Source organism: Idiotropiscis lumnitzeri, chromosome 10 (genome assembly GCF_059441095.1).
Source record: "Idiotropiscis lumnitzeri isolate Australia: NSW breed Sydney's pygmy pipehorse chromosome 10, RoL_Ilum_1.0, whole genome shotgun sequence".
Taxonomy (NCBI): domain Eukaryota; kingdom Metazoa; phylum Chordata; class Actinopteri; order Syngnathiformes; family Syngnathidae; genus Idiotropiscis; species Idiotropiscis lumnitzeri.
In genome coordinates this window covers 10,346,648-10,371,071 of record NC_142400.1, presented here as the reverse complement: position 1 = coordinate 10,371,071, position 24,424 = coordinate 10,346,648, and the positions used below count along the sequence as shown (strand labels likewise).

The 24,424-nt window shown below is 40.8% G+C and overlaps 4 protein-coding genes across 11 annotated transcripts; all 4 read right to left on the bottom strand.

Moving 5' to 3' along the window:
- Positions 1 to 408: 408 nt before the first annotated feature.
- Positions 409 to 7,733, bottom strand: kdf1a (keratinocyte differentiation factor 1a). 2 transcript variants are annotated; one of them, XM_088307463.1, is made up of 4 exons: positions 7,443 to 7,733; positions 5,512 to 6,566; positions 3,776 to 3,850; positions 409 to 1,315 (listed from the first exon to the last, which is right to left on the bottom strand). In XM_088307463.1, exons 2-4 carry the CDS (start codon positions 6,542 to 6,544, stop codon positions 1,227 to 1,229), a joined length of 1,197 nt encoding a protein of 398 aa, XP_088163589.1. In that variant the 5' UTR covers positions 6,545 to 6,566; positions 7,443 to 7,733; the 3' UTR covers positions 409 to 1,226. The 2 variants fall into 2 exon arrangements, with proteins under 2 accessions (XP_088163589.1, XP_088163590.1); XM_088307464.1 differs by having other exon boundaries at positions 5,512 to 6,563.
- Positions 7,734 to 8,601: 868 nt separating this feature from the next.
- On the bottom strand, positions 8,602 to 10,640 carry LOC148329120 (trophoblast glycoprotein-like). The gene is made up of 2 exons (XM_088307256.1): positions 10,351 to 10,640; positions 8,602 to 10,239 (listed from the first exon to the last, which is right to left on the bottom strand). Exons 1-2 carry the CDS (start codon positions 10,638 to 10,640, stop codon positions 9,264 to 9,266), a joined length of 1,266 nt encoding a protein of 421 aa, XP_088163382.1. The 3' UTR covers positions 8,602 to 9,263.
- Positions 10,641 to 10,672: 32 nt separating this feature from the next.
- Positions 10,673 to 14,933, bottom strand: tmem222a (transmembrane protein 222a). Of its 2 annotated transcripts, none has more exons than XM_088307257.1 (6): positions 14,455 to 14,925; positions 14,184 to 14,268; positions 13,835 to 13,866; positions 13,662 to 13,758; positions 13,448 to 13,578; positions 10,673 to 12,185 (listed from the first exon to the last, which is right to left on the bottom strand). In XM_088307257.1, exons 1-6 carry the CDS (start codon positions 14,571 to 14,573, stop codon positions 12,098 to 12,100), a joined length of 552 nt encoding a protein of 183 aa, XP_088163383.1. In that variant the 5' UTR covers positions 14,574 to 14,925; the 3' UTR covers positions 10,673 to 12,097. The 2 variants fall into 2 exon arrangements, with proteins under 2 accessions (XP_088163383.1, XP_088163384.1); XM_088307258.1 differs by lacking the exon at positions 10,673 to 12,185 and adding an exon at positions 12,283 to 12,534 and having other exon boundaries at positions 14,455 to 14,933.
- An 859-nt stretch (positions 14,934 to 15,792) lies between these two features.
- Positions 15,793 to 23,724, bottom strand: wdtc1 (WD and tetratricopeptide repeats 1). 6 transcript variants are annotated; one of them, XM_088307487.1, is made up of 16 exons: positions 23,517 to 23,724; positions 22,492 to 22,633; positions 22,287 to 22,370; positions 21,696 to 21,742; positions 21,502 to 21,613; positions 20,303 to 20,490; positions 20,019 to 20,201; positions 19,828 to 19,916; positions 19,595 to 19,710; positions 19,443 to 19,518; positions 18,420 to 18,510; positions 18,055 to 18,225; positions 17,687 to 17,919; positions 17,294 to 17,459; positions 16,908 to 17,100; positions 15,793 to 16,688 (listed from the first exon to the last, which is right to left on the bottom strand). In XM_088307487.1, exons 2-16 carry the CDS (start codon positions 22,537 to 22,539, stop codon positions 16,491 to 16,493), a joined length of 1,995 nt encoding a protein of 664 aa, XP_088163613.1. In that variant the 5' UTR covers positions 22,540 to 22,633; positions 23,517 to 23,724; the 3' UTR covers positions 15,793 to 16,490. The 6 variants fall into 6 exon arrangements, with proteins under 6 accessions (XP_088163613.1, XP_088163618.1, XP_088163614.1 ...); XM_088307492.1 differs by lacking the exon at positions 23,517 to 23,724 and adding an exon at positions 23,039 to 23,444 and having other exon boundaries at positions 18,420 to 18,507; XM_088307488.1 differs by lacking the exon at positions 23,517 to 23,724 and adding an exon at positions 23,132 to 23,443.
- Positions 23,725 to 24,424: the final 700 nt, after the last annotated feature.

Below are 24,424 nucleotides of genomic sequence, written 5' to 3'. Positions count from 1 at the left end.
GTCAGCCTCAGGGAGGTGACATAAAATAATGCAAAGTGATCTAAAAAAAAGGTGTTATAGACTGAAGAGCGGAAAAAAAAACACCTGGACACAACTGTCACGTTGTTGAAATATGACTTGCATAAGGATGGCCAAACGTCTATGCTTCACATACACATTTCATTTTTTTTAATTGACAAATGAGTCATTTATAGATAAGGTTTTTAAAAATCTTAGTTTAGTGCGATAAATTAATAAATACGTTTAATTAACCAAGTTTTGGGGAAAAACTGAAATAAATACTCCAGGACTGTTGAGAATGTAAATGCCTGGTGGATCTGATTAAATAACTCATGTGCTCGACATGGCAGATTGTACCCACCCCTCTTCTATACATATTAAACAGCTTAAAGACAAACAACAACCACATACAAATATACATCTTTATTGAACATAAAACAATAAAAGGAAAGGAGTTTTTTTTTTACTCCAAAACAGCACGCACCCTTGAATAAAAAAATGCATTCAAATAACACAAGTGAGTTGACAACTCAGTAAGTAACTTAGAAATATTTACCATGAAGTACGTCTGAATTCTTTAGTCAAACCATCATGTGTGTGTGTTGTTTTTTTTTTTTTTTTAAAGGCCTGAGTCAATGAGCCCTGACAAAAGTTGAACAATCACATGTATCAGCCTTCAGGTCATTCTGCTTCTACATTTCCTCTGCTCTGACTGTCAAGCCTGCCTGGAGTGTAGACATTCATCTTTTTCAAACATGACACTGCAAATTGACACATGTAACACACGTTGTAAAAATGTTTTTTAAATAAAACAAATAACAATAAGAAAAAAAAAATCCTCTCACTTTGTACACAAAAACAACTTGGCTAAGAGAGGTAAATTCATCATGGCATATAACATTAGCAGCATCAGACAAACGAGACTTATGGAAATACAGGAATTTTGCTGGAATTGACAGGAAATGTTGCATTGTAGTACTGTAACATTAAAGTTAAAAAATATATATCATGACATGCAGCAAAAAAATTTAAATGAGGCAGAGCATAGAAAAATATTCTGTTCAAATGTCCAGTTAATTCCCATCTCTTCCCAAAGGAAGATGTCAAACTTCCAAAATTCCTTAGCCAAGCATCCAATGGAAATTGCACCCCTTTACTTACAGACAGCCAGCAGTGTGTAACAGCATTCGGTAAATGAGAGCAGGAGTTTGTATTTGGCCAAGTCGCTAGAGCGCAAGGAGAGGAGCACCTGACGAGTCAGTCTCGGTGTCGTGCAGGTACGGCGAATAGGCCATGGCGCTGCTGGAGGAGTATGCTGAAACAGACGCACAGCTATTATGTCATCAGAGAAACACCTCTGTCAAAAAAGTATGCGGGGAAAACAACGGAAGAAAGATAAGGAGTTCAACAAGCAACTTCAAATGAACAGCAGGGATTTCTGGTTGTGTACGCCAGTTCAAAACAAACTCCTGCAGTTTGGATACTACATGTCTGAGTGTGGGCAAGAGTGGCAAGACAAGACTTGTTTACAGAATTTTCCATACATCCATTCTGTTTCGACCGTGTGCCCTGCTGCAATTCGTGGGTGAGCTTGAGCGAACTTTGGGTAGGCGGCATCATAACGTCGATTAATCCAGGTGTTTTTTTTTTTTTTAGTGGCTTCCATAGTAAAACACAAAAATTAGGTTATTGTCGTTTGCAAAGGGTTAAAAAAATATTACAACAAAAAAGTAAAAAAAAAATTGAAATTTTGTTAAAGTTGGTCATCTTTCATGTAATGGTTTTATATACAATATACTGAATCTTACACCTGATACATAAATGTTGATCAGAAAAGGCGACAATCCCAGGCAGCAAGACAAAGACGTGCAACACGACACCTCATCCTTTTACCCGCCTCCTGGCAGACCAACAACAACAACAAAAAAAAAAAGGGCTGCTGCACCGTAATCCATCTGAAATCCTAGTTGGCCTCTAAAATGACATGACATAAACCACAGGACAACTTCTGGCATATATTTAATGGGACTTGATCCGCTGCAGCAGCGGCAGGGGGTGTCATGTGGCCGCTCGGCTGGAGGGGGAGGACACGGATTGATCGGTGGGTGTAAGGTGACCGAGAAAATAGGGGATTGTAAAAAGCATAGAAAAAAGACAGGAATGCAGCGCTTTCACTGTTACTCGGTGCCAAGTTACTGGGAATCAGGAAAGAGAGGTAAGTGGCGGCAGGGGCGGTTATTCAGCTTAAAATCAAGATGTGTAGAAGGATGTGGTTTGAACCACTAATCGCACACTGCTTAATTTAGCTTTTACCTACTTCCTGTAATGCCATGCCCAACACATGTGGGCAAGGAGAGCCACGGTTGTGAATGTACCTTTTAGCCTTTTATTTAACGCAAGGAGAACAGTGAGACACAAACACAATCACCACACTTGGACAGAAGCTGCTGTACGGCACAACTCACGCCCAGACACTCACACATCAACTCCTCACACGTAGCAACAAGCAAGCTCCCCTCCAGCTCGGGACGTCACACTGCCAGGCCCTTGCCTCCTAACGAGACTCATTTTTCTGACAAACTTTGCGTTTGGAATTGTCTTCCAAAATCTTTGGACCAATATTCATTATGAACAGTAACATTTACAAATATGAAAAATGACATCAAAGCATCAAAAGAGGCTCTGTGAGCGAGGCAGTCCCTTTTACAGTTGTTTTAAACTGGTTCAATAAAGCAAAAACTATTATTTTATTAATTGCAAACATTTTTGTAATTAATTGTCTGAATAATCGGTTATGGACATTTTATTCTACCAAATGTCTGAGTCTGGCTGAAAAATCAAAATCAGTCAGGCCCGAGTATTTAAGATGGATTTTTTTTTTTTGTGTGTGTGTGTTTAAAGCATGTATGTGCCAAAAGGTTTTTAGATGGTCTCTCAACTTTGCAGATTTTCACCTATTATGGTCGGGTCTGAATCACACACCCGGAAAGAACTGGGGCTCATTTGAGCTTTTTCGCCCCCCAGGCCTGATTCTCGGACGACTCTAAATTACTCCGGAGTGATCATCTTGTGACGTGATGTAGCTGAGAGAATGGACGGGGGCCAACAATCAAAAATGATGAACTTGTTCAATATTTCCAATTACAAATCCTGATGTGTGTCTGGCCGATCCGAAGACACGAAACTAACTAATAGCGAATTAGGAAACTACCTGAATCTTATAGAGGAGCAACTGGTTATGTTGAGTGTTTAACATGTCTCGCCCGTCATTTGTCACAATTAAAATGACAAGGAGAAGAGTTTCCAACCGCAAGGCTGTTACCAGACCAGACCAGCAGTGAACACTTAGCCTAGTTAACTCTCATCTATCCATCTACTGCTGCTCATTTTTTGATATTTTCCAACAGGTCAGTCTTGGCATTACGAAAGACATCAGGTTTGGGGGAGGAGGCATGAACATGTCTGTGGAGATATTGTTGTGTGTGCGGTGTGCAGTTGATGCTTATCGAGTACACCATACACTTTAAAGCAGTCAGTAGAAATGTGCCAATTTTTCCAGCCATGAGTGAAGTTTCTCACAGTTTAAAAATCATGAAAGATGTTAAAATCGGTATACATGTAGGAAGCTGTATTTGGTTTACAGGTGCAGCCCAAAAGAAAAGGGGTATGTGAAGAGACTATGTAAATGTACAGGTATATTAAATGTAAAATAATGATTTTTAATAGTAAGTTAGGGCAAAAATGCTCATCTTAGAGAATTGCTTTAGGAACTCACTTCTCCCGCTGTAATGTCTCATCTTCCTCGCCAGCTCATCCGACGGCGTCTGCTCCGACACTTTCACCTCTGGAACTATTGATGAGAAAAAAAACACAAAAAAAAACATGTTTCTTGATGTGTGATTTTGAAGACAGCGTATTTATAAAAAGGTAAGAAATCGCTCACGAAGTGATGGATTTGAGATTGGACCATAGAAAAGGACTTGTGTTGATGTTTGAACTAGGGAGGGGCTTAGTATTTGATCCATTTATTCATTCTTAAACACCAAAGAATCACTGCCCAAGACACTCCAGTTGTGTTTCATGTTTAAGTTTAATACATTTAATTTCATGTTCAAGAATTGCTTGAATTTTAACGCTAGGGCACAAATTTTACTTTAGGATTAATGCGAATCATGTTTATGTATAATTTTAATTTTTCAATATTTAAAGTGCCGTGTTAATGTTCAAACTGCATTGATGGAGCTTACAGTATTATTTTAGAAGTGAAACCTGTCTCATTTTTGATGACCACAGGCATAAAAACTCTAATGTTGGTCTTGATGGTGGTACTTGGTAGTGAAGTATTTTTTGGGTGGTACATGTCTAAAAATAAATTGAAAAAAAAAAACATTAGAAATTCAATATCGGGTGAATTTGCATGTTGACTGATTAGGTCATTAGGTAACCAAGCAGATGTCTGACATGGCCCAATTCCTCCAGTCAGAGTTAACCTGATCAACACAAAAGTGGCACAGAAGTAAGAATATCGAAAATGCAGTCTCACATTCTGTTGAAAGTAGTGTTGATTCCAATTTATGAGTCACACCCCGGCGATATTGCGAATATTTTTGAATGGGTTTTACTACATACAATACAGGCAAGTCTGAATTCTGAGTTTGATGCAGTACGGAGGTCTAATGGAAGCGATGAAGTGTAATAAAGATTTTAAAGTAGAGTTGGAGGAGGTAACCTTTAGTGATAATTGTTGAGAATATTCGCCTGTTGTTGTATACGCTGTTCATGTGTGCAGTAGCAGTTATTTGAAGAGTGATAATTACCGTAACATTAATGCTAATTTCTGCCAGCCTGTCTGAGAGATTTCCCTTTAAATTTTAGAATTAAACTATCAGTCCTTCATTAGACAAAATTCTAATTTGGTTAAACACGATGGTGTCTAAATATATCCATCCATCCATTATCTGAGCCGTTTCTCCGCACGAGGGTCGGTGGAGCCTATTCCAGCTATCTTCGGTCAGTAGGCGGGGTACACCCTGAACTGGTTGCCAGCCAATCGCCGGGCACACAAAGACGACCAACCGTCCACGCTCACAAACACACCTAGGGGCAATTCAAGGTGTCCAATCAACCTACCATGCATGTTTTTGTAATGTAGGGGGAAACCCACGCAGGCACAGGGAGAACATGCAAACCCCACACAGGAAGGCCAGTGCCGGAATCAAATCCTGCACCTTTGAACTGTGAGGCAATCGTGCTAACCAGTCAGCCAGTGTCGAAATATATAATAATTTAATTCTCTTTTGTTTGATGTCAGTTGTATAGTAAATTACAACTAGGAGTGGTAACTCAACCCCTTTTAAAAAAATCAAGAATTATATTGTTTCTCTGTAATACAGATCTTCACATACTGCAGGTAAGTAACTAGTATCCCGCACAATACGCAGAAGTTCACTGCCATCAAATCCGTAGTTCAAACGTTAACATTATGTCATGAGGAAAATATGAGATTCTTACAGTCACTGCTCATGAAGGTGTTGGTCATGGTCTCGTTGCCGCTGTCCGGCAGAGTGCCGTCACTGCGCCCATTAGGACGCTGTCCGGCAGAATGATGCTTCTTGTTTCGCTTGCCCTTGCGGGTGCTGATGCGGATGACGCCGTGCACCAGCTTGCACTCGGCCTCCTGCTCCTCCAGGTTGTAGTCCTGAGCGATGCTGTATATGAGCTCACTTATCTCGTTGGTCTTGCGGGAGAACGACGAGTCCGAGGTGCACTTGGCCAGCTGGTCGATTTGATGGAGGGCGTAAAGCTCCAGAAGCTTCTTGGTGATGAGCGAGTCAATATCCGTGCCGGTGTCACTCAGGTCATCCAAGTCATAGTCCTCACGGGATAACAAACTAGTGTTGCTGATCGGCCGCTGGCTTTCACCCCGGCCTGAGGTTCGGGTCCTCTTGGAGGCCATGACCGGATATCTTACTGACTGACCTGCGATGCGCACATCTGGATAGCGGAAGCTGTCGCTTGTGGGCAACAATCTAACAGGTTTAGTGGACTTGTTGGGCTCGAAAGATTTGCCGCCAACGGGGGAGTTAGTAACAGCCATGCCATTAGGAGAGTGGGACTCACTACTAGCTTTAGGGGGATGGTCAGTGGAGCTCTCGTTAACGGGCAGGCAGGGCTCTCGGCTACCATAAAATCCACAAGTCAATACACAGCAAATAAGGGCCTTACAGCCGCTCCAGCCCATCGAGGCACAGGAGCCACAGGCATGTCTGTTGGTGGGCGTGTTGTCTGCCGAGCCCGGAATGAAGCCAATAGTCTCTGAGCCCTGCCCGGCGCCGTTGCGCGGGTGCGCTTTGCGACCATGTTTTGTCTCTGAGTAGTGGGAGTGGTTGTTGTGATGATGCTCTCCGTAGGGATCCTTGTAGGAGTCTGGGTTGGTTTTGCTTTGCCTGAATATTGTCGGGGCCTGACTGTACTTGTCTGCTCTGGAGCTGTGATTTTTGTGGTGGCGTGATGCCTGCGGAGCCCCAGTGCTGTGGCCAGGCATGGCTCAGAACCCCCCTGACCTGCTTGAGGAGGGGGGGACAATACACAAGTAAGCACCACCTTCTCAAAATGCTCTCCAACAAGTTAAACCTATTTGCATAACCGGTACTCATTCCAGAAATGTTGGCCTAAATACGATCAGAAGCAATGACCCGGTCTCATGATCTAAATGCTAATATTTGTTTCATTCAAATGTATTAATTTACAACAGACTATTCCCTTCATTTTGTAACAATTCTTTTGATACTGCATCTAATAAGTATGTTCGATTTATTTTTCTTTGTCCATTCAGATTTTAGCCTCTATGTGCTGCCACATCAACCTTCCCAAGGAGCTCAGATTTCGTGGTGCTGGACAGTGTAATAAAATATTTTAGCGAGGGGACTGTTTAATAAACCATAATTACGTTTACCCTCACGAGGGCTGCAAACTGGACCTCAATGATGTCAACATTTTTCAGTCCTCTGCTTGGCCACAGTAATACTTGTTACAGCTTCAACTTCATTAAAGTGATCTTCACACAGTATATTTAATAATTACCATCCCTAGTAAGTATTGTGCATTTTATTTACGTGCATTATGTTTTTTTTTCTCTTTTATTAGATTCTAAATTGCTCAATATGTTGTAGCTGCATGGCACAGTTGCGTGTTACGTTTTCGTTTGGCTGGTTTTAATAAATGCGATGTGAAAGTGGTGGATTGAGTCGCCACTGAAGGCGCAGGTCCCAAATGCACGCACAAAAGGTAACATGGGAACGTTACTACAACTGAATGCAATAATGCAGACTCAATTTCGTCCCGCCCTTATAGCTTGATCATTGGGAAAATAGTTACACACCCAAAAGGCAACCAACCGCTTGGCTCTTCAATGCCAACAAACAAAACGTGGACTTACTTACCGCATAGGAGTAACGAGTTGACTTTAACTTGTATGGGGGAGCCAAGGGCGGAAGTTGTAGGAATAAAAATTTCTTTACTGGCGCGTCAAACTGAAAGAATGAGTAACAACCAGCTGCGTATAAATAGTCAAAGTCAAGTTGCGCTAGCCAAACAACAAACTCCAACAAAATAAAAAGCAGCACTTTAACGAAAAAGTCGAAGCGGACTCATTGGCGTTGTCCTTCGGGCGAACTTGTTGTCGTCCGGTGTTTGGCTACTACCGGCGGCTATGGCTAATCCCTGGTAGTTACCTCAGGTAGGTTGTGACGTCACACGAGGCGGGTATTAATGCGCAAAGGGGCGGAAGACGACGTCAACTCCAAGCGTGGATGCAAAACACAACAGCCAAAAGACGTTTAAAGGAGCTCATTTTTCAAAAGTTTTATCAATATACTTTGCGAGGGAACTCTCACCCGTGCTGCATATAATACACACATACACATACAGACAACAACCTGGCGCACCCACAACCGAGCCAGCAAGTTATTTCCAAACAAAATATTTCATTCTGCCCTATTTTCCCCACTGTGGAAGCACTTAATCATCTTCCAATGGAAAACAATAGCGCTACCCCCACCTGCAGTAGAATGTGAAGTCTTGAAGCTGCTCACAATAGAAACAATTATGGCATGAGAAAGAAATACAGAAAACGTATTTATTTCATGAGTAATTCACATTTAATGCCAGCAGCTCAGAAACAGCCTTGTAATATTAATCACACATTTTAAACTAATTAAACTTCTATGCTGTGGGTACAATGAGAATATATGATTAGATTCAGAGATTTATAATGTCCTATAAATAACTATAAAGTACTTCATTCCATTGAGAAAATTCCATTCTGCTGTTTAACATTAGATAGACCTGCACTAAATAATGTGCTATCATACAAGCAATGTATCAAAAATGTGTCCTTTACAAAGATGATGATGATTATTATTATATAATTACACATCACAGACAGTACAGCACTATAGTGGTTAGTCTGCCTCACAGGCTTGGGGTTTCTGCATTTGACTTTTAGTTGTGGGCAGTTTGCATAGCTGCTCCTCCCTTATTTAAAAAAAAAGCATGCTTTTTAGGTTATTTGAAGACTCTTAAACTGCATGAATGTTAACGGTTTGTTTGTGCTAAGGTTGACAAATCAACCTGTCCGGTGTGTAGCCTGATCTCACCCAAAGTCAGCTTGGATAGGCTTCTGCCCACCCGTACACCAATTAAGCAGGAAAGAAAATCAACGGGTGACAATTCCTTTTAACCATCCATCCACTAATTTTCTATACCTCAGTAAGATTGCATTCACCATGCCACCTAGTTTACTTTTAATTATTACAAATAGACACTATTGTCACTATGATGCTGTGCTATTGTACACTCCTGCATAACACAAAACAGAACGAAGTATGAAATATATTGTCAAATTAATACAGTGACAGTGTAAAAAAAACTGCACTGATGTGCAAAGATATCTTTGTAACTGCTCCAGTATTGGAAAGTGCACCTAAATAGCAGTTGAGTCCCTGTATTAATTAATGATATACTAATACATCAAAATGACACATGTAAACCAACTTATTTTTGCATATTTGACAATCCTATGCACTCTCTTCTATTAAAATACAGGTTACTGCATTAAAAAAAAAAAGTTCCAGTCAGTGCCAAGCAAGCTCAAAGGCACTTTTAAGGTTATATTTTTTGTTTAGCTGCAAAAGTACATGCAAAAGCTCTGAGACAAAAAAAATCAAACAAACTGTAAAACTACGGGCAGTAAACTAGTCAATCTACAAGACATTTCTTGCTTCAGAAGGCGATTTTAGAGGTTTGACCCGTGCGTCTTCAGTAACAATACAAGTGTCAGTTGGTGGCTCCTGCGACAGAGATACTCCCACATGCTGGCGTGCCCCGCTGACGCCGTTTTGAGCCCAGATGTTCCCCAAGCGTGGGTCTGAGTCAATCTCATATCGATAGTGATATCCCTCCATCACATCATGACATGCATCTCGCATTTCGATTATCCACCTCTTCATGCCTTTGCGATTCAGGTAGAGCACAAAGAGGAAGACCATGCCCACGAAGCCCAGCACGAGGCCAAGGAAAACATAGGACGTCTGGAGACTAAGGTCGCTCATCTCTGCCTGGGTGGGAACAATGCATCCGATTGCCCTCAATCCGAGCCCCCGCAGTCGGTTGTTGGTTAACCCCATTGGCGAGACGCACCTCACAGAATCCACATCTACATGAGCCTGTGAATTATTCAACCAAGCCACAAAACTCTGAATGTCACAGAAGCAGGAGTACGGATTTCCACCCAGAAGGATCCGGATGCTCCCGAGCCTCTCCAGTTCTTTAAGATCATCAGTCCCGAATGTTCTGAAGGCATTGTGTCTCAAGTCAAGCATCTCCAGGTTGTTCATCCCGGAGAAGGTTCCGCTGTATACTGCCACCAGAGAGTTGTTGCTAAGGAAGAGCTGCTGCAGACTGAGAAGATGGGAGAACATCCCCGGGGGAAGCAGAGTGAGGTGATTCCCAGAGAGGTCAAGACGGAGGAGCCCCCGGAGGTCCCCCCACCGAAGAGCCGTGGTGAGGTCTGTCAGGGCGGTGAAGTTGTAGAGCGAGCGGCTCAGGTTGAGCTCCTGCAGAGGACTGTCGGGGATGCTCAGAGCTTCCGGATGGATGACTGACAGCTGGTTGCCGCTGAGGTCCAGGAAGCGCAGGTTGATGAGGGCCGAGAAGCTGTGTGATGCCATTTGTGTCATCCTGTGGGCACAAGAATCATTCAGACAATGTATGATTGTAATAAACACATTTAACATGTTCTTGTAAGATTTACATAATTAGAAAGTGAAACTGAATATGGTGCATTCTCACCTATTGTTGCTTAAAATGACACTGGAAACATTGTCCAGCTTTGTGAAGGAATCAGGTCCAATCCCGTGAATATTATTCCCGGTGACGATGACAGTCTTTGCATATCCTGGAATAATTTGTGGCACCACCAGAAGATCCTTAGAGACACATTTCACTGTGCGTGTGACAGCAAAACACTCGCAGTCGTTAGAACACTCTGAGCACTGGGACTGGGAACAAAAAAGTAATCCCAAAAGCAAAAAAACACAGACTGAAGAAATACACATTGCTAAAGAATGCCCAGAGAACATCTACAAAACAAAAAAAAAGACAGAGACCGGAATAAATTACACTAGAAGAGTATATTTTAATGCAGCGGATCTCACAAAGTAACGCCAACATGAGCAGAAAGCATGCGAACAATAGTCCTTCCTCATCTGCTGCACTCTGGGAATAAAGGGTCTTGTAAATTGATGGCAGTTCTTGTAGTGCAGAATCTGCTGGATAAAAAAAAAATGTGTAGTTCCCTTAAAGCTACAGCGGACAATCTGAGCATCCACTGGTTGTGACCTCCACTGTACAACGAAACAGGAGAATAGTTATTACATTGCTATCAAGACAAAAAAAAATATTCTGTACAAATATTGCTGACAAAAATGCACTGTAATAGTCAATGTCACTACAAGGTGCCTTTAAACTTGTCCATTTCAGCCCCCCCAAAATTAGATTTTTCCATTGAAATATACTATTTGTATTAATAGATCTTATAGTTGTTAGAAATGCAAAACATATTTTTTTTCAATTTTGAAATGTCGCATGATGATTTTGGCTTATTCTTTTTTGCATCAAGTTGTATATACTGCGTCATTTTCAAATATATTCTGAATTTCCGAAACTTCTTTTTTTTTTTCCTATCAAATGATATTTTACAATGACAATGTGGACATAAGAAAATTGACAACACCCAACTCTACGCTCATATGTTGGAAATTGCAAAACAAGTAATATGTTTTCTGGTCTCACTGAAAACATCAGGGGTTCTCTTAGCGGCAGCTACCCCATAGTGATCGGGTGGACTGCACTTTCTAGGACATACGCAAGTTGCAAGATTCTAAAAATAGAAGAAACATGATCAAAAATTAAATCAAAGAACGTGATGTGGACAACAATGTCAATAGAAATATTTACTATTATTTGTATGCTTTGTATTGGTATGTGTGCAAATGTTTGGCCACTTTGTACTTTCATGCTGATACATTTTCATGAGGACAGCAAGGGCACTTTATAGAGATATTGATGCAATGACAACATGACATAGTATTGCTTGTTTGATGCTAAAAATACATTCCTTAGTGAAGATGTACAGTTTCTAAGCATTGACCAAAACATGCAACCTAACTTAAAAAAACAAACTAACAATAAAACACATTTATCAACTCAAGGTCTATTATCCTCCCACAGGTCTTTGGTAGTGCTTCATATCACGTAATCTTTTTAAGAATTGAATACTTTCAGCATGGAGACAGCGTCGCGATTCTCATTGTCATTCCATTTTTCATCACTGAAATAAACATCAGCCGGTCTGGAAAGACTCTCATCATGAAAAATACATGTGAAACGCATCATCACATCACCCCATGATATCGTAAGCACCTGAGCAGAAAACAATGCAAAATGTGCTTCATAAATAGGCAAGAATTTACAGCATATGAATCACCACTGCCAAAGTCTGAATCAAACAATCAAATGAGTCTTCAGATGGGGTGTATTACTGAAAGTTGAACGTTAGGACGACCGTGGCGATTACTACGCAGAGAATGACGAAGGGCATCCAGGTCTTGAGGAACGCGGACCAGCTGAAGGATGCAAAGACAGTAAAGAACGTTAGAAGGCTTGTCAACTACATCTTGTATATTGCGCAACACCCCCTCCCACAATCCCACCTCTTTCCCTCCTATATCATGGAGAGACAAGGACACGGCCCGATGTCTTTTCTCCCACAGCCCCATCCTCATTTTCCTACTGTCGTTCCCTCCAGCCCACCCCCACCAGAGGGAGCCCCAACGGAGAGGTGACCTCCAGTGGTGGCACATAGGGGAGTGCTTCTGTCAGTGATGAATTGCATGACTCCCCCTGTGTTAAACAGACTCCTGTGGCGTGGGAGTGGATGTGCGGAGGCAGCACAAACAGTGACGCCAGCGTTCTCTATGTGGGTCAACGGAGAATAATGAGAGGGTGACTCTTAGCCATATGTCTGTATGGGGCATCTTAATACACATGTGCATGATTGTGATGTAGATGCTTCAAATAATACTGACTGGACTCCAAAATATACATGTAGTATATTGAGCTGAGATTTGCCTAAAATGCGGATATTTTTTAAATGGAATCTCCAAAGTTGAACAAAGGCGTTGCTCCACCTCTACTTTAGACTTTTTTTCCTGTAACAAATGGAGTCAATTTTAGTAATCTGTCAAACTACTGGATTGTCTTCACCAACGACTTTACTAACTGTAAAGGCGATGTTTTGAGAATCAATTGAACATTTGACACTGTCATACAAGTGTAAAATTAGGTGAATATTATACATATTTTACTGGAGATGCAAACTTCGACTGGCCAAACCAGGCATGGGCAAACTACGGCCCGGGGGCCACATGCGGCCCATTAAACGTTTTAATCTGGCCCGCCGAACTTGAAAAAAAAATCATGAATAAACCTTGTTAATGTTTTATCATCTAAATACTGTGGTTTTTCAAAGACAAATTTTGTTGTAATGCTTTTGTTCACTTTCATTTAAAATGAAATGTAGTTCTTTTCTCCGATGAGGTGAGGTTATCAAAACGCTCCATCCATCTGCTCCTGGTCCGGCCTCTCTGTCAAATTTTAGAACCTATTGTGGCCCGTCAATCAAAAAGTTTGCCCACCCCCGGTGAACGCTAAAAACAACAAAAAAAAACAGGATAGTTCTTTGTACTTGGAAGACAAGATGGATGGATATGGACAATCTGCTCCAGTTGTTCAACTGTGAGGTCTTGTAGAGGTAGCTCTCAGTCCGTTTGCAAGTGAACTTTAGTCCAGTTGAATTATTGTTGGTGAATGTGTTTTGAGTGCTTACCTCACATATTTGCCATGAATGAGAGACCCAAAGCACAAATAGACCATGTTCCAAGAGGAACTGTTGTCATAGCGCATGAAATTGAGGGCCAAGGCGACGTGGGAATGGCAGTTATCAAAACACAGGTTGTGCTGTAATAAAAACAAAAGTAGTGATTCAAATTAGAATTCTGCTTTGGAATCTATGATCAAAAGTCCAGACTGTTATTTCTTACCTGCCGGCCTTTGTATTCCTCAGATGCTTCATGTACTGCTTTGTCCCAAGTGGCAGCACCGTTGCCTCGCACTTTGCTCACGTCAAGCTTCCAGTACCTAAGTATGGATAGGTTTAATTTAATCGTGGTCAACATTGTTATTATCCCAATAGCTTTTCAGTTGGATTACTTACTTTGTGGGTCTCCCGAAGCCCATATTGTCCTCCTGGAAAATTGAAACAGTCAGTCTATGAATATGGGATCTGGTAAAAAAAAAAATAAATGACTAATGGGCTGTCACTTGAATAGCGTTTTACTACCATCAGTACTCAAAGTAACTTCACCTCATCTACCTACTGATGACATACCATCAGGAGCAAATGCTTATTAGACATTGCCACAATGGCTGGGTATCAAACCCACAACCTCTAAGTTGAGAAACGACCACTCTACCATTGAGCCATGACGCCCCCAAATGCCAATGTACACAAACAATGCCAACAATTATTCATACTTCTTATTTTATGGATCAGCAATACCAACCGAGACAAAGTAAGATCCTGCAAAATCTCTGATGATTCCGGATGAGGTGCATATCCCCATATGGCCGATGAAAGGCAGCACCCACCTGCAGCATGAACATAGACGTGATTTCTCGTAAACATCGACTGAAAACATTATGCTTGATCATTTGAGGGTACTTAATGATTGAAAGATACTTAAAGCCAGCTGGTGAATTAAATAATCTATTCGACATAGCCAAACAAACTGTGAACGCTAATAACTAGCAATAGCTCGAGCGTTAGCTTCTTACGATAATATCGGAATGGGAGTCCAGACAATGCAGTAGGGGTAGCGGCTGTTCTTTTTGTCGTTTTTTAACAAATCTTCGTGATAGTTCTTCATTATGTCAACGTTATGCGCATCCGCCATCACCGATCGACCTCTGACGGGTTAGCGAAGACGACGACGCCACGACGGTGATGTACAGCAGGCAACTCGGTAGTGCGTAGTCGCCTCACCGTGGACGGACGGATCAGCGGTCCGTGAATGCAGCACAGCTCAAAAGAAGCTTTTTGAAAGCATGACTTTTTGCCTTCCATGGTTGTGATATTTGCATGCGTATTGTATCATGTCGGAAAATGAATGAATGGACTTAATGTCGCAATCTTGTCTTTCAAAATTATGACACGATTCTTATATTGGTCATGCAATAGTTGTCTTTCCAAAGGCCACTTCTATGTTAAAAGGAAATGCTGCACCCAAATGCTAGGAACCGTTAGTGGTGGGTCGTCTCTCATGGCTATAACAATCCCAGGCACTGACCTAAATTACTAACCTATTGGAATATCTTGTTATATGAAATTGTCATTCCCAAATCTATTCTATTATCCCCCTCAAACTGATTGGTTGGTCAGAGTAATTCTTGTACAACCAGCTTTGACAAACCAAACATCCGTAGTGATCCAAGCTCACATTAATACATTTAATAATGTGCATCAGGTGTTTTATTTCTTATGTTTTCCCTCGTTAAGAAATACATTTTCTGAAATGCTCCAGATGACGTACAGTAGGCTACGTTGCATGTCGCATGTTGTACTGCGTTTTACAAATTAGTTTTCTAAACGCTCTCCCCATGACGTGATATTAAAACACGTCACTCCAATTTCACCTTAAGAACTTGACCACAGAGTTATGAAATGGTCCATGTTGAAGATGGAAAAACACCGTGCTGGCAGGTTTAACACTTTCCAGAGGCCCGGAGGCAGAACATATAACATATGATTCATGAAATCTGGCTTGTGTTACTTTTAAGGCCTGTTCATCATTCACATTGCTCAGTCAGCTGCTTGCTTTATCACTGTAAACTCCACTGAAGGTGGGTCACCTCGTTATCGTACAATATATGGCATATGGGTTGCCCTAATTGTGATTTACTGTGCACACAATTTCCTCTGTCAGCAAAAGCAGATAGTGATGTCATTGATGCATGAGCAGAATACCAGGTTGATAGCATGGCCTCACTTTTAGTGCATCTCTTCTAACCTATAGTAATTTATTTTCAACTGTTCTGCACTTCTGTCTGGTACTCTTCCAATGTAATCACAGTCAATTCGACTTCGAGTTGTCGGACAAAAAAAAACACACCAGCAAATGTTCTGTTATTTTATTATTTAAACTTTGTTTTTCTGTTTTCAACAAACAGTATTGTATGATTCCTCAAAGGGAAAAAAAGCAATTAAAGTAAAACACTAGGAAGCCTACTTTTCAAATCATTAACATTTATTCTGTTTATGACATCTATGTGTAGTGCTAGCGACACACAGCAGTGGTTACCGAATACTTGGTGCATAATTGCCATATCCTCCAATTCAGCATGTGTCCATCTTAGACAAACAAAAAAATGTTCACACTAAATTGTATTTGAAATCAAGAGGACTTAATTGAAAAATAACCAATTAACAAAGTTATTAGTCTTTCTCTGGCTGAATGAATTGTCTGAAAGGTCCCACTTTTGGGATTAAACAAACACAAATCCTTGGCCATTTGACTGATGGAGGGCAAACTTTGGCAGAAGAAATTAGGGCTCAAACAGAAATGGGCACAGCGCTTTGCTTACAGCGGTGTCCAAACTCAGTCCTCCTGCCTGCTTTCCCTCCCTCCCTGCTGCAACACACCTGACTCAAATTATCAGCTCATCTGTAAGCTTGATAACAATCGTGATCCTTTGAATCAGGTCTGTTGTAGCGGGGGAGAGATGGAAAACAAGCACTACAGTGGCCTTTGAGGACCAGAGCTGGACATGCCTGGCTTACTAGTTCCATTCTATAGAATGGCCATGAGCTCATCTTAGCTCGGTCGACATTGCGCTTGTCCGTCTGAGCTGTCCTCATCGTCGGAACCATCTGGGCCGACGCCACGCAATCCTGTGATTCGATAGCCCATGTTGAGCATCATGACCTCCAGTGGATCGGCGTTCATTCGCCGCTGGTTGGCCTGAGCTGCACCTTCCATGTCCTCTACCACACGTTCATTTTCACTCTCTGTCTGTGAGGAAACAAAGGAAGGAATGAGTGATGTAGGCAGAGCGGAACACTATTTTTTGATTAGGAATTGTAATTCATTGAATCAGTCTCTTGAACCTTTAACACCAAGTACCACCTAAGAAGAAAAAAAAGGCACGCTACACACACTCGTCAACCTTCGGCGCTCAGTGCAATACGGGCTTCAAACGTTCAAGCATTAATCCAAAAACAAGTTGCTTACCTCTGGTCTGGGGTTCCATAATCGGACCACAGGGTCAATACCACTCGAGGCCAGGAAGCAGTAGCTGGGGTGGGGCTGCAAACAGTTGACTATGGACTTGTCCCCCTGCATGATGCGCACCAGATTTGTTGTCTCCTTTTCCCAGATAAAGAACGACCCATCGTCTGACCCGCTGACGATGTACTGGCCTTTGCTGTGCAGGAAAGATTCGGAGTCAGACTGACCCCATAAACTTGGAATTACACAAGAGAGTGAGCGTTTGATTTTGGTGTTTCATTCTGTTTTTGATGTAAAACTAAATTAACAAGCCATTACTTTTGAAAGAGTGTTGCTGAATATTTTATTTGCTCCATTAGCAACCACCCCTGAGTGAGTTTATCACTGACCTTCCAAAGAAGTTGGCTTCTTTAATATCCGTGGTGGTGTTGCAGTGACCACAATATCTGTGCTTGTAGTCCAAGCGTTGCTGTCTAAAAACCATCTCATCCATCACTGGGATTTGGCCCATTTGATTAAAACAATGGCTGAATCTGTTGGACAGGTAATCTTCTGCTAGTGAGAGATTAAAAATAACGTGACTCATGGAAATGCAAGAATAAGCATTTCATTTGTACTTGTATAGATCAGAACACAATTAAGACTTGCCTCGTGCCCGATAAAAAAAAAAAAAAGACCTAATTTCTAAATTACTGAAAATTTGATTAAAAAAAAATCCAAGTATTTCACATCATTTGCATATAAACTTAATTAAAACAATTTTTTAAAACTATTTCACCCACCTGATTCTCTCTGTGAGAGGAAGGCCTTGATATCTTTATCCAATGCATCACAAGCACTGCTCTGCGCGTGATCTGGAAACTTCCCTTTGAAATCGTCGAGGCACTCCAGCGCTTCAGATACATACTTGACCTCAAAGAGACAGCGTGCAAGCCTGAAATGAGCTTTCAGATACTCCGGGTTTAGAGTAAGTGCCTTCAGACAGTCCTTGAGTGCGTCATAGTGGTCTCCATCCCTGCAATATGAACAAACACAGTAAACCTTGACAAATTCCGTGTGTGTTTTTAACATACCAATAAAGATGATTCTGAATAGAAGATGGCTCTTTTGTGCAGTGATACATCATGTCTGAAGATAAAACGACGCCTACCATTTCCGCTTCATGTAGGCTGCAGCCCGGTTTCCGTAGAGCACGGCGTTGCAACCGGAATGATGAATTCCTAAACTATACAGTTGGATGGCCTGACTCCAATGCTGCTGTGCAAATGCATCATTTGCCTGTTGTTTGATCTTTTCCAAATGTGGAGGAAGATCAGAGGAGCTGCAACAGCCAGAGCGAGCATGCAGAATGGACATTTATTGTGCCTAGTTTACATACTCGCTCTCGTGAAAAGGATGTGCTTCTAAAAACAATCATTTGTGGTATGTTTTTATGAAATAGTTTGCTGTGCAAAGAAAAGCATTGCTACAGAAACAACGAAAGTGTTGAAGTCAATGGACAGCATTAATATTTACCCAAGTTGCATCTTGCTTTGGGTAATATGGCAGGCTGGCAAATGAATTCCATTGGAGACGCCATTGGTTGACTTTTCATCCTGCACATCTTCTAGAATCCAAGGTGTCACAAAAAATACATTATATCCAGTCTACTTAATATACAACATAGAAGCAATTCACAGTACAGACATATTTCCTCGCAAATTCCAGCTACAGGTCAGACTAGTTTACGTAGTGTGCTGGAATGCTTGTGCAGTCACAAATTTGTGAGGTCAGATGTTCTAGCCTACAATCTGCGCTCAAGTTCACCCCAAAAGTATTTGCTGGGGTTCTCCTGCGCTGCCACAAACTCATCCATGCATGCCCATATGTGGCCATTGGAACAGAAGAACCTACAAATTGTTCTAACAAATTTGGAAAGGTCTAAAATGTCCTGATATCATGAAAAATTAAATGGTCAAGTGAAACTCCTAATTGTCAATAAACCTTTATTTGATATACAGTACAACTTTGTTTATATTGCGCATTTCACAACAGCTGGAGCTGTAACAAAGCGCTTTCCATATAGTGTAATATATGTTGTTATAAAGAATACAAATTCATTAGACCATCAGCCGGTGTAAAATTGACGGAACGGCAAAATTAACAGCGTTGGTAATTTATTTATTTTAATATCTGTGTAAAGATTAATACACTAATATATAAATACGCAGTAACTAAAACTACACCACGGCATACCGTACAAATATAATTATTAGTTATCCATAATAAAAAAAAAACATAACAAAAATACAACTGAATGTTATACTTGATTAATTTCTTTTCTAAAAACTTATCAGATCAGCCCAGAGAGCAGGCTAAAATGTGAGCACGAATAAAAATTCAGTTTGGAAGTGCTCATTCCTGGTCAAAAGAGAGCTCAACTATTTCATATTAAACAGGTCTTTCATATACTTCTAAAATATGCGGTTTCCCTTTTTATTTTTTTGTTTTGGGGGGGATTGGTAAATGCGTTAAGCCCCGTACATAACACAGACCCACCTGTTGATGACTGGCACATGTGTGGAAGCAGCAATGTGTATGGCATTTGTTTACGTGTCAAGTCAAACAAATACACCTAAAAAACAGAAAACAAAAACAAATCAGATTTTCAGGACTCATTTTGGACTGCGTCCTGAGCAGAACAGCTCTACCTGTTCACCGCCCATGTTGACAAGTAACTCAGTTCCATCTGGACTGAAAGTGACATAAGTGACCACCAAGACCCTTGAGCGGTTATTGTAGTCTCTCAGTTTCTCTAGCAAGTGACCTGAAGAAGAGGGGGAGTGAACACATGGACAGAGAGGGGATTTTATGCCACTTATGTCCGGAACAGTCAAGTTGTATTCAACGTGTATTCAATGATTGTTCAATGATATTTCAGTACCTGCAGCATAATACTGCACAGCTTCATCCGGGATGGGCCTCTGATTTTCAAAGAATGCGCGCACAATATATGACTTCCATTGTGCTTTTCTGTTTAGGGAGGGCGTAAAAATGTTTTTCACCCAAGTTATGATCTCACACAAGAAGCGGTGGACGCATGTTTTCAAATTTGAGCAGCAAGCGCCAACCCACCTGCATTTCTGAATCATCCGAATGTCATAGAGACGTACAATGGGACCGTTGGCTCCAACGGCCATGTAGTTGTTGTCCCGTGGATTGACAGCTAAACACTTGGCCTCCACCAGCCGACCACAAAACTTTGTTAGGTCAATCAGCACCAGTGAATTTTTACTGCTCTCCCGCAAATCGTACTGTCTGCACATATGCAGGAGAGAAGGAAGCGTATTGTGTAGCGGGGTGGTGGAGTCAGCGAGATACAGAATCGACAGAACAAAAGAATTCCCAGGGTTTCTTACCTGATGATGCCATCCTCTGCGGCACTCCAAAAAGTGTTGGGCCACATGGGTGCGGTGGCAATGCGTTTGACCCTGTTGGTATGATCAGAAAACATATGGATGGTTTCCTTCGCTGTCAGGTCATGCACGTGGACCTTCGTGTCCGCAGCACCAGTTACCAAGATTCTGTCTCCGGAGTGGGGGAGGAACTGTATGGAGAAACACACATTACAATTGCCTGAGAGGTGCAGACAAGCAATAAGCGCTTGTTGTGCACTTATTATGTGATTGTTTTTTGCCTTCATACTGAAATAATTTATGTTAACTGACACACAGTGACTCGTGTTCTGTGAAAGGTAAAAACATTCTACTTACCTACATTAGGTCAGATGATGTGTGCTTTATGTTATGCAAAGTGTCAAAAAATGCAGAAGTTACAGGACTGAATGATACCTGTATAGCAGTCTAACATTACAGAGTTATTAAATATAAAAGAAGGTGTTGCGTGTCCTTTGTGTGTCATTCCGCTCATTACCAAGTCAGGTGGGATTTGCTCTTTTGCACGGGAACAATGAACCACTCATCCAAATATTATCTACGCAAACAGAACTAAAATATCTGGTTATGTTATTACAAGAACAACTTCGATGTGTACATTGCATTCTATTATTTTATGGGATGCTCATTATGAGCGATGCTTAACGCACATCTTTATGTAGCGTAAACTCAGTGCAGAAATAAAATGAGCCACTAAAGCTTGTATGAGTTAATATTTGCAAGCGATTGCCTTCCTCCTTAATAAATGGCCAACAGCGCCATCTTATGTACAAGCGATACATTGGGGGAAGAAAAGTGTGAGGTAATCAAATTATATTACGACTAACAGGTAAATGTAGTTTGGTCATTTATGCATTGAATTGGGATTTACGTGTCACATGATTGACTCAGAAGTATGACTGATTGTAATTTCTACAAATTAGTCCCGCTCTTGAATTTAATGCAATTTGGAATACAGTAAAATAAAATGTGATTTATTTTTGTCTGCTCTTCAATTAACCATGCTTTGACATTAAAGTCAAGTATATAGAGGAGTCATAACAAGGTCAAATTAAAGGAGCAGTCAGACATAACAAATTATGACTGCACGGACTCTTCAAACAGAAACCCTCCTCACATTCCCCACGTGCCATTGATTGAACTGCTAAGCACACCAGTCTTACCTTAACAGAGAATATGTTTGCTGCATGGCCTGTGTGCATAGTCGTAAGCTTCTTGAGTCTGAATGGATCCCAGATGATAGCATGTTGATCATCTGAGCCTGAGGCCAGTAGACTGACAAAGGCAAAACAAGAATTTGTTTATGAAACTAGACTGTTTTTTTTTTTTATATAATCCAGAAAGAGTTCTCACTTACTCTCCATGTTCATTCCATTCCAAACAGTTCACGCAGCTTGTGTGGCCCTGCACAAACACACAAAACAGTAGAAAAATAACCAGTCAATCTTGCCCTCACAACTGCTGATACATAGGTGTCAAACTCAAGGCCCGCGGGTCAGATTTGGCCCTCCACAAGGATTTATGTGGCTCCTGCCAGGATGCCACAGACTTCTTGACTTACGTTCAAAGAAATACGAAAGAGATGCATGGAAAGTTATCAAAAGTGGGTGTGTTATTTTAACAAATTATTTTAACAAACAAACCACTCTTTGCTTAAAGACTATATACTATTATTATTAAGAAGTTCAGAAATGTTGCTGTCGCACTTTCTTAAAAGGTTTTAAGATGTTGATGTCTCATTTTACATGTTATTTTTTTCCCATTACTATACCAAATGTGAAAATCAAGGTAATCTATGTGCGTTTTGGTGCACCATTACAACCACCAGGTATTTACATTTATGAGGTTTGACTGTTAGAACTGCCCTCCTGAGGGAAACCACAAGAACAACCATACCAGCGATATTTGAAACCCATATTCTGAGAAGCTCAAGCACTCTGAGACTGACCTGAAGCTCAGCCTCCAGGCCAAGTCTCTTGACGAAGGGGTCGGTCACATGATAGAACCTCTGAAAGCCCGACACGCCCTTTTCCTGCATTCACATCAGCAAAAAGCTACATTTAAGTTATTACAGTATTTCTCTGAATAAACAAGCATCAGTGAGGCCTTCTGTGTTTTTCATTTTTTAGTACTATAATTGGTTGATTACTCACCCGGATCTGCCTGTGCAGGATATCTCGGGTAATGTTGACGTTAGTCATGACTTAAACACAAAATAAAAAATTGAAGTTGGGCAGGAGGATCCAGGTCTAACCCAGGACCCAGGACAGGCGGTCTACAATTCTTGAATGTATACTGCAAAGACAGATTACATCAGGGCATGGTCGATGCATACATACATCTTGTATTTATACTTCAAAACATAACGCGTTAGCTGATCGACAGACTTTGCTTTAGGCAGGAGTGGCAAACACCGTGGAACTTGCTCGCGTCAACAAGACGAGTCGATTTGTCCGATAGCGTTAGCTGTTAAGCTAATGGAGCACTCTTTTCGTCCTAAGAGCCACTCCGCACATCATCAGCACCATTCGAAACATTTAGAATTTTGTTACGTCTTCCAGAATAAGGAACCATTTGAGCTGCCGGGTTTTGAAAATGGGTGTCATTTAACAAATTGCGTTCGCTTATTTCGTTAGCTATTAGCTAAACAAAACCTCACCGACAGGGTTTTTGCAACCTTTCCGTTTGATGACAACTTACGACTTAGTATGCAAGCTCGCTGTCCTCCCTCTACCACAAAGTCCACTGTCGGGAAAAGTCGACGTAAAAAAACGTCATAAAGATCATCCTTACACCATTTTTCCATAAACGCAACACACTCCCACTGTGTACCATGTCACTGAACACAACTTAGTTAGTTCCGCTACTTGAGACCCACACTTCCGGTCCATTTTATTATCGTCTAAAATATATTAAAATATAGTCGAATCAAAATAAGATGGACAATATGATCTCAAATCAGACCGGTATATACAATTCAACAATTGGTAAATTTTTTAAATTATAAACTCAATTTGAAAGACGTATTACTAAATTAAATTTCATCATCATTATGTATGTATCAAATAAACAAAAGGCAAATGAATTATAGCACGGTTTCTCTAAACACCGTATATGGAAATTAGTTACGACACAAGCCTTTTGAACATACTATACAAACATGAAACATAAAGCTCACCAAACGTGGTTTTAATAAAGTCTATAAACTTTGCAATTAGTCCAAACGTATCACAGTATAAAACTAACACTGCTAAATAACTTTCTATCGCAAATGCGTTCCCTACAGACGATGCTTTCGAAGGCACAAACAACACGAAACTGATTGCAGGTAGCAAACTGATACCAGTTTCGCTGCTTTCGATCAGAAAGCGACTCGCAATCCGGAATTTAAAATGGCAGCCAAACTGTTGCCTGTCAAACCGGATGTAAAAAAAAAACATTAATAAAGTTTGTGTCAACAAAATAAAATATGGTATATACTTCGCAAAATGAAAGACAGAACACCACTACATGCTCGTTCATTTAGGAATCTATAATAAAGTCGTGTGAACAAAATCAGCCGCATGTGTGGCTCTCTGTATTCATTATTATTATCCTATTTGGTCCGGTCCACTTGGTAATAATTTTTTTTCCATGCCCCAGAGCGAAATGAGTCTGACACCCCTGTTTTATCATTACACCTTATGGAAAGCGCTTTGTCACAGCTCCAGCTGTTGTGAAATGCGCTATATAAATAAAAATGTATCGTATCCATTTTCCAAACCGCTTATCCACACGAGGATCGCGCGAGTCTTCCGGCAGGAGGCCATCTACACTCTAAATTGGTTGCCAGCTCAATAATAATAATAATAATAATAATAATAATAATAATAATAATAATAATAATAATAATAATAATAATAATAATAATAATAATAACTATGCCTCAATGTTTAAAAGGTTGGGGTATTTAATTCCAAAGTACACTCGACTTTCAAAGTTTCGTTCGATTTGGGTATTATAGCCGTAATTGGTGAACTGATTATGCCAGCAAACGTCTTCGTGTAGAGGTGGAATGTTAGTAACAACTTAAAAATGCATATGTTT